The sequence below is a fragment of the Ptychodera flava genome, chromosome 10, assembly GCF_041260155.1.
Source record: "Ptychodera flava strain L36383 chromosome 10, AS_Pfla_20210202, whole genome shotgun sequence".
Lineage (NCBI taxonomy): Eukaryota > Metazoa > Hemichordata > Enteropneusta > Ptychoderidae > Ptychodera > Ptychodera flava.
Window position 1 is genome coordinate 21,747,487 of NC_091937.1, and position 10,194 is coordinate 21,757,680.

The 10,194-nt window shown below is 36.3% G+C and overlaps 1 protein-coding gene across 2 annotated transcripts in view; it reads right to left on the reverse strand.

Annotated features, from left to right (window-relative positions):
* The window catches only part of LOC139142236 (tubby-related protein 4-like), a 64,465-nt gene that overhangs the window by 53,882 nt on the left and 389 nt on the right, over positions 1-10,194 (reverse strand). The window contains exon 1 of one of the 2 annotated variants that reach the window (XR_011554327.1): positions 9,036-9,800. Coding sequence is in view for 1 of the 2 variants with exons in the window: in XM_070712117.1 (XP_070568218.1) it covers positions 9,036-9,287 (252 nt within the window). In the remaining variant the exon portion in view is untranslated. Of the gene's footprint in view, positions 1-9,035; positions 9,801-10,194 lie in introns of those variants that run through there. The other variant, XM_070712117.1, reaches the window with a different exon arrangement.

Genomic DNA, 10,194 nt, shown 5'->3' on the forward strand with positions numbered 1-10,194 from the left:
TACGTACATACATGTAAGCAAGAGAGACCTTTTCTGCCTAAGTAAGATGTATTTCCCAGAGTAAAATGTCAACAGCAAATTTCAACCTGATGGTGTTCTAGGGTTATGCACTCTCTGATGAACCAAGGTCCCTGCATAAAGGGACCATAGTTACACTGATTCGCCACTGACTCGTGAAACAAGCGACCTAGCGGCCGATATAGCTCCGCTGTGTTTATGTACAGAATAACTATTTTTGACACATGTTGATGAAGAAGGTGGAAATCTTTGATAACTCAATGCAGTGGCCAGAAAAAAGTGGCTAAAATAAGCTGCAAAAATACAAAATTGAAGATTTCATCATACTTTGAATATATCACATCCGATCATCCCTAAGAACATGTCAACCAAAGCTATCTGATGAGTAGTTTTTTTGAGAATAAAATATTCTGACCAAAAATGGCAACAATTGCCCCCGAAAATAAAAATTGCAGATTTCATCATAATTTCAAAATATCACACTTAGTTTATATATAGAAACCTGTATACCAAATTTCAAAGCTGTTAGACCAGTACTTTTTGAGAAATGCATTTTTTGACCAAAAATGAGAAAAATTGCCCCAAAATTCAAAATTGCAGATGTCATCATTATTTCAATAAATCTCATTTAGTTCATCTATGGAAACCTGTATACCAAATTTCAAAGCTATCAGATAAGTAGTTTTGGAAATACACATTTTTTGACCAAAAATGGCAAAAATTGCCCCAAAAATACAAATTACAGATTTCATCAGAAATTCAATATATATTACTAAGCTTATCTGTAGAAACCTGTAAACCAAATTTCAAAGCTATCAGACCAGTACTTTATGAGAAACACATTTTTTGACCAAAAATGGGAAAAATTGCCCCAAAATTACAAAATTGCAGATTTCATCATTATTTCCATAAATATCATTTAGTTCATCTGTAGAAACCTCTATACCAAATTTCAAAGCTATCAGATGAGTAGTTTTGGAAATACACATTTTTTTGACCAAAAATGGCAAAAATTGCCCCAAAAATACAAAATTACAGATTTCATCAGAAATTCAATATATATTACTTAGTTCATCTATAGAAACCTGTATACCAAATTTCAAAACTATCAGACCAGTACTTTTTGAGAAATACATTTTTTGACCAAAAATGGCAAAAATTGCCTTAAAAATGCAAATTTGCATATTTCTGCACAATTTGAACAAATCTGAAATAGATCATCCCTAGAAACATATGTACCAAATATAAAAGCTATCTGACCAGTAGTTTTGAAGAAGAAGATTTTTAAAGATTTTTTTACCAAAAATGACAAAAATTGCCTTAAAAATACAAATATGCAAATTTCACTACCATTTGAACAAATCTGATTTAAGTCACCTTAAAACAAACTGCATATCAATTTCAAAGCAATCGGACGAGCGGTTTCAGAGAAGAAGATTTTTTTTACCAAAAACACCAAAAAATGCCCCAAAAATACAAATATGCAAATTTCACCATGATTTGAACAAACTGAAGTGAGGTCACCCGAAGTGAACTGCATATAAAATTTCAAAGCAATTGGACTCGTGGTTTCAGAGGAGAAGGCAATTGTTGACGGGACGACGGGACGACGACGACGGACGCCGGACGACGACGGATAATCAACCTATTTGATAAGCTCCGCGTCGCTGACAGCGGAGCTAAAAAAAGTTTTTGTCTCATGCCTGTAAATTTTCCCTATATTGCACACGCTGGAACAGGGTTGACATCTATTTTTCAGAACTCGCTGGACAGACTCAATAGTTGATAATTTTTAATGATATAGATGGTAAAATATTGCTGGCGGTGCATTTGGGTTCATTTTCAGATAGGATAGCCTGGAAAATGAAAGTATTCATAGATGTGTGCTCACGAACTATGATTAAAAATTCATACAAATGTTTTAAATTTTTGGTTCTTATCATGCACAAATTGCTGTACAATGCTGAACTGCTGTCATAAAAAATTAAACAATTGATACTAATTTTCAATACATTTATCATTGTATTCCAGAAATGTGTAGCAAAAATAAGTACAATTAAAAATGTTCATACCAAGAGGTATACCTATGCTTATACATGTGTAAGATTACTTTGGAGGTCATTGACTTGTGACTCACAGTGACTTCCCTCAGTATTCAGGATTTTACGAGTCAAAACTGTACAGGCAAACTTCAAATATGCTTTCTCTATCCTGCATCTGATGAAGTGGTACAAAACTAGCACTTTCAACAAAATAGAAATATGTAAAATGGACCCCAAAAATGCAAAACTTGCCATCTTATAGGCTTACAAGGAATGTCCTACACTGTTACTGACGTCTCATGTACGATGATTTTTCAATGTGAGTGTCCTTGGCATAAGCGACTCTATGGAATTGTAATTCACTGGAGATATTATATATATATATTATATATATATATATATATATATATATATATATATATATATATATATATATATATATATATATATATATATATAATATATATATATATATATATACACATACACTATAGTACATGCACTGAGTAAACTGGGTACGTTGCTCACTGAACCTAACGTGTCCTGCTGACTGCAGGGATGTAGAAAATAGCTGGCAGCCGGCAACAACAACCAGCTGTCAGCTAGAATTTGCCGGCTGTGATAATTTATATCTAGTAAAAAATAAGGACATTTAGCACAAACTTCATGTACACACACTACTTGTAACCGCTTGTACTTTTATTTTTGCCACCCAACATTCAACAAAAATTGTCTACATCCCTACAGACTGCACTTTGATGGCAGATCGATTCAGCAAGGATAAGTTGTATATGAATAAATATCCAACAAGTCTCAAGACAAATACTTCCTGTCTTACACTGTGTTTCTGATTTGTAGTAGAGTCATGTACAGAGAATTGCATATACACTGCACTGCATGTATCACAGATTTACTCACTCGCAGACATAATTTTCTTTGATGAGGCCATATCCTTTTCCTGTCTATTTAAAAAAGAAATGATCAACAAGGACAAATTTGATGTTACTGCAGTCACATTTTCTTATTTGTCTGATTTTGTTAAAGCTATATATAACTAGAAGACTTCTAGTTATACAGGGAATTCGGTCACTGGGATAAATTATTGAAAGATAGGAACTACAACTTAAAATATATGATCAGAGAGAGAAAAATGCCAGCGAGATACATGATATAGTGTTTGGATATTGCATAACTTAAAGGTTTGCACTGTCATACACGGTATCTTGATATGTTGACAGAACTACTAAAAGTCACATATGTACATGTCAACAATATCATATTATCAACAGACATTATGTGTATATATCTAGACACGCAACTCTGATAAGGCAAGTGTAGGACTTAACAGCCTATTGTGAGGTGAAGATAAATAGCAGAGTGTGATCAAAGATTAAAATGAGAGAAGTCTGGTATCATGGGTACACCCTACAACCTAATCCGGTTAAAATCAGATGTCCCGTAGATAATGTGCTCCGGTTCAATTTTTGCCTTTTTTACGTCTGTTGTCAAATATCCACCCAAGACGAAGACAATGAGACAGCAAAGGAGCAAATCTCTCTGCATCCGATTTCAATCAGTACTTCTTCTACGGAAATCCAATTCACATTCCACAAGTCTTTGTCCGTTGAATTTAAATCCATGGAAAGAATTTACTTTCCCTGTAATCTAATCAGGAGTAAACCTCCTTAACCTTCTCAATTCTTTATTTGACCCCCTCAGTCTGGACTCTCGGAGGATCCATTAGTATCTGAGGTACAGACTGAAAATGGCAGATACCCGGTTCTACCTCTTCACTGAATAGTGGACGATTGCTGGTCGTTAAACCCTTTCACCCTAATACCTTCAACCTGCCAAGTGCAGTCTGCCAATATAATGTTACTTCTACTAGGCAGAAGGATTGCAGGATTCCTGTAAATTTGGCAATTTGCCATGCCTCCCACTCTCCCATACCTTCCATAGCCATAGATTTCCAACCCCCTCAGTTATCCTAATTCTTTCTTGTAAACATGGCATGGGAGCACAACCTCTCCTTTTACAAAAGCATTTTGAATGAAGCGTTACCAGCATGGTAAAATATAAAGGTCAAGCATTTGACAACAGAAAGAGCTGACTTGCGTTTCCCAAACACATCTGAACAAACAGCAGATTTCATGTAGTTCTAGTGATGAACCTTTTACAGGGAAATTTGCTGATTTTTGTTACCATGGCACTAGTAACAATGGTAACAGGAATCACTCATACACAATTATCAGTGAAAATTTTCTCTTGTTTGCAATGTGTGTCTATCTCATTATTAGCGATGATATTTAGAAATATGCCACGTTTCACAACTAACAATATTTCACTTCAATATTCAGAAGTACAAAGTAGGCCGCACTGTCCTGCAGTGCCCTACGGCAAATTTGATTATTAAGATGGCACAAAAAGAAATCATTATTTTAAATTTCTCATGAGGGAAAGTTTTACCCTGGGTCATATTGACTACATGTTCTGTCTTGTTTTTATAATTCAGCATGCTTCATTTGTGATATCAGCTTAACATCAATTTCTCTCTGTAAATTCATAAAGACGACTTGAAGTAGAGATGGGATCTTACATCTTTCCAATTAGATTTTGTGTCAACAAAAGTGTTTGTTTGCCTTGTGTGCAAAAATAAATGACTTTGAAAATTTTATTTCAGAAAAGAAAAATGCTAGCACATTGTCATTTCAATAAAGTTCGCTGAATTTCAAATATTTGGGTTCATTTTGCTATAACAGTCGATAAACTGTTTGAATTTTGCCAAAATCATACTCAGTAGTTTTAACTACTTTGTATAATCCTTTTACATTATTGATATTTTAACTTTTCTTTTTGCCCTAATTTTCATTATACGGTAATTTACACTGAATTGAGACAAGATGGTGACCACCACTGACATAATATCTGGTGAAAATTACCACTGACTTGTCATCAGCAACATTTTCTCAATGGGGCTATGATATCGCCAGGTTTCCTGCATGAAAAGACACACGGGGGTCAAAGGTCATCACTAGAAAACCCAATACTGCACACAATAGGCCAAACCCAGAATTCAAATCGACCACGGTACAAACAAAGCCATGTGCGCAAACGCGCATAGACGTGCGTGTATTTCCATACGCGTTAGTACACATGTGGGCTTGTTTGTACCGGCATCACGTGATTATTTGGGCGTACTGAGTCTGTAGAGCACATCGCGTCTTTTTTTTTCCGGAGTAGAACCATTGGGCTGATGAGTATCACGCTATAAAGTACATCTGTATGCTTGCCCTGGGTGTGTATCTTAGCAACAAGGTCATAAGCGACAGATGAACAAACATTGCAAGATTCTGGCGGCCCAATCATGACTTCTGGAAGAGAATAAAATACTATTTATTTGCAGAGACACAAATTGACAAACATGACTGGGTGCTATTGGTAGGGATAGACAATTTACGGTTTTTGTGGTTTTGCTCTTCAAACGCTTTGATTGATACAAGTAGAGTAGCTGTAGTAAGTTACATAACATCTCAGCCTGGAAACTAGTGAATGTATAAACTAAACCACTGACCTATACAAGCAGTCATCGAGGATGGATTTCATTATCAACTAATAGTTTTCAAAGAGCCCTGATATTGAGTATTGCAAAACCATTAACAAGTACATTTAAATACTCATTTAACTGCATGGAATCCTAGATAACCCAAAATCAAATAATGATCTATCAACAGTAACTATGGTAGCCGATGAGGAGATGGTAGATTATTATGTAGGGATGTCTATTTGTCGCTAGGACGTTATCATTTGAAATACTATTACACTCACTTCCCATTTACTCAGAACCGATATCACCTTGTCTCAATCACAGAATAGGCGAAATGTGCTTTGTACTGCATGAGTGACAAAAATTTACCAACTCTTATAAAACTGAATGCCAAAACAAATACCCAACCCTGAATCCAGCTGATGCCGCCTGCCTAGATAGCTTATAAAAATACCTAAAAATTCTGTGGTATTGCTTCCGAACAATAATTCCACGTAAAACTAGAAAAATTGTTTTCCTTAAAGGGTTGGGACTTGAATTTCACCCCAAAACAGGAACTTCACGACCAAGATATTCTACACACAAGGAAGATCAATATTATAGGAATACTTTAAGGGATAAAAGAAAAATCGTGTTTTTGACTCAAAATACCAAAACAAAGGCGGAAAGCTACCTTAAGTTTGTTCTCGTCTGTAAGAGGATTATGGAGGTGTCATAGCCCTTTGTTTTCAATTGAAATTGTAGTCTGGTAAGTAAATTTCCTCACTAGACAATCTGACGCCTGACATAGGCCTTTACAAGTAACCCTTTGTGTGCCAAAGTCAATTTTTGTCACCCTTAGAAAATATAACTCAGTCAATTTTTGTCAGATTTTTGTCAAAATTTTGATTAAGAACTGTAGCCAATGAAATGTTGAGTTCATCTGGTCCAAAATTATCAACAAAAATTACAGAAAAGTTCATAAAAATTGGAAAAATGTTGCACTAAAATTTGGTGGGAAAAAGTACAGCACTCAAAGGGTTTTAACAACAGCAGTTACATTCCGTATGTTTCTCTCTATTGGTGTAAAGGACACAGAATGCCAAATAATCTAATGTTTGCGTATCTAACCAAAAGATAAGATAACAAACCGATATGACCCCTTGGACTCTATGAAAACAGATTTCTTGATCATATCAACAAAAATGTAGATTGTGACTTCTTTCCACTCCAGTGCAAGGACCAAATAGCTTCTAGCCTGGTCTGCTAGCTGCCTCAGAATTTCAGCTGCTCAGTGGAAACTTGAAACAATGAACAGGCAGGGGTCAGCTTTTTTCAGGACTTTGACAATGAGCATGGGAAAAGCAACTGGCATAGAGATGGCAATGGGAACTTTTGTAATGAGGAAAGGAAAGAGGGGAGTTTTTTAGTGAGGAGAGAGAAAGTGGGGAGATTTCCTAATGGGGTGTGGGGAAAATGGGTTGGGAGGGGATTTTCAAATCATAGCAGGAAGGAAATTACAAATAGCTACTACTGTCCCCTCCGAATTTTAATTTTGTTCGGAATAAATTTGAATAGCAAATTTACATGTAGAAACACCTATGGCTACAATTTATCAAAATTGGTCAATGTTGGTTGCCCTTGGTAACTATCCTCCGGCTTATAATGGTACTTTCTATGTTGCACAATCACTTCATTTTAATAGTCCCTACAACCCAACCAATCACAAAATGTATCTTTTGGGGAAGGCAAAATATGATCTAAACTTCAAACTCTTTAAGATTATATTTGATGTCCCCTCATACACTCTGGCACCACAGACTACATCTGCAGACAGGTGAAAAGCCAAGAGTATATGCAGTAGACACAGGATGCATTGCCTCTATGGACAAAATCATGTTTGTCGAGTAAAATATGGCATTTACACTGCAAAATAGAACAATCAAACTAAACTCTGAGAAAATATTTTACTATTTTTGTTGCGTTCTGGCAAAAAGATTTGGCAGGTCTATCACAGGTCAACAATACGTATGAGAATAATTAAGGATGTTATGACTAAAACCTCAATTACAATCATAGTATATTCTCCGCTATCATTGTTCTATTTCATTTCAAACTTACGGAAATTGCACAATTCATCAGTAACAGAAGTCTCAAGGAGAAACAACCCAAAGTAGTTATGAATATGCAAATGAGATTCCAAGTACTTCACAAAAGCATGTAAGGAGTTCAGTCACATAATACATATGCAAATTCTAAGAGATTTCTATGCTGATAACCTTAGTAGGAGTGCTCTTTCCTCTGCACGTCTAAAGTAATGCCTATTTCCTGCACAGCAGTGCTGGGAGATCACGTTATACAACACTGATCTCATAACTAGTTGTCGGCATTGTTTTGTTCACGTAAGAAAAATTTCATGTTTAATGTGCATTTTGATGAAAATATACATGTATGTAAATCACCAACAAAGGCAATGTAGTTAATTTTATTCACATCAAATATGAATAACATTATTGTCACTGAAGGTTACCGGCCCAACATGTACGCTCTCATGTAAGGCAGCATATTCAGTAACCCCAATGATAAAATGCTATGTATTTTGTGTTTTTTTATGTTATCAACAACAAGTGACAAATAATACCATCATTTAAAGCTTTGCATGGATTCACTTCCGTGAAGACAACTTAAGACACAAATTTCTATTACTCAAACAAAATGAACAACAGCGAAATTAATGCCTAAAGTCAGAATGGTAAAACTGAAAATATGCAGCACTCAGAAGCATTAGTTAGTGGACGCATACAACATCAATTCATTATTATCAGATACTTCCTACTATGCAGAAAAGTTTATAATTAACCTACTGAAGCTGGGGGATTAGCAGGAAATGAAGTGTGTTTTACATAATTTTGACGTTTTACATTGTAAAACCAAAGCACTAACACACCATCGTCAAGCCTACCATACTGATGTTAAAATTTCTCTGCTGTCAACAGAATAAAAATTCTAAAAAAGGTTAAATCGACATTTTCTGCCATTCTTAAGTGGATGTCCCTTGCGTGGTACTGGTATCTACAATATTTTTTTTTTATCACAGGACTGTATTTACACAGTTCATCTCGGTAACAATTGTCTTTTTTGCATTCTGCTGCACAGTCACATCTTGGTTGCTGGAAAATGCATCGCTTTGTCTGCATGTTGTTGCTTTCAAAAACAGTGTACTGTAAATGGAAGACTGATGGCCTAGTAATAGCACATTTAAATCTAGCACGTTGCAGCCTGAGTGCGATTTTGATCCCGTATTTAAATTGAAAAGCGACCGACTCGGCAACTGTAACACTTGTGGCGACACGGCATATATTTCAGAGAACTCAAGTATGTGCCGTACCGCGAACATTACGAGAATTACGATGTGTGCCGGTGTCATAAATTGCAACATATGGGGCACTTACCTCGGAATTATGACCCCGCAAGTTAAAGTTCGTCCGGCTGGGAACGGTAAAGTCCTTTTTACAATGACTGGTAGTGAAAGTTGCTCCAACGATACCCTTCACATTGCCGCTGGCAAGCCATCCTTCTGTGTAACATCGCTTACGTGTGTAGCTTTTATCTTTCTCGGTGTCAGGAACCGTCCCCTTCCAGGACAGTGAGAGTATTGCACAGTCGCTTCTAGCTGCCGGGTTGTCCTCGAGCACGGCATGCATGGTGGCTGAGAACGATCGGCGTTTAACGACCGGGAGTTGTAGGTTTATTCTGCGAGGAGCCTTCCCTGTCGCTGGCCTCCGTTCGTTCAACAGACAAATAATGTGTGAAGTGGATAGTTACAACTCATACGAACGATCGGTAGTCACATGTATGTCCATATTTAGCTTTACTACCGGCAGGTAGATCGTTGTATTGTAAGTCAACAATATATAAAACGGGAACATTAATGCACAAACCGTTTGCTTTGTCCAGACTAAATTCACATCGGCGAATTATTGACTCCATACATCGCAACGGTTAAGATCCATTGATAAAAATTGACCGGGAGCCGTTTTTCCAAAGTTTGACGGCGATCCTGTTCAAAGACATTAAAACAAATGTGTAGAAACTCTACCTACAAACCGGTGAAAGACCGCAGCTGAATATGGAAATCATAGTTATACGGTCTTCTTTACGAATCATGGTGTCTGGCAAATGTGTTGTTAAAATAACGGAAGTGAAAGCGGGTCACAGGTCAGATCATATTTAATTTCTCGCTGGTTTATCGATGAGGGCGCATCCATATTATTAAAAGTGAAAGTGAACGCACGTGAAAAGGTTTTCGAAATTCGGTTTATGACGAACATAGACATAAATACAGTATGTGAAAGTCCAAGTGAAAAATAACATGGAACATACCTTCTTAAGTGACCTATTTTAGATCAAGAAAAATAAAAAATACAACTCAGAAGAGCCGAATTTGCGAAATGATGCCAGAAACTTACTCTTATTGATCATGTCATGTAATGAGATGTCCCTTTTCCGACTTGTACATAGGCATTAAAAAGAAGTTATCGACATTAACACTTTCTTTTGATCAGTCAAGGATTTCTGCAGGGCAACAGGTGGCGTTTTCTGTTGTTACAA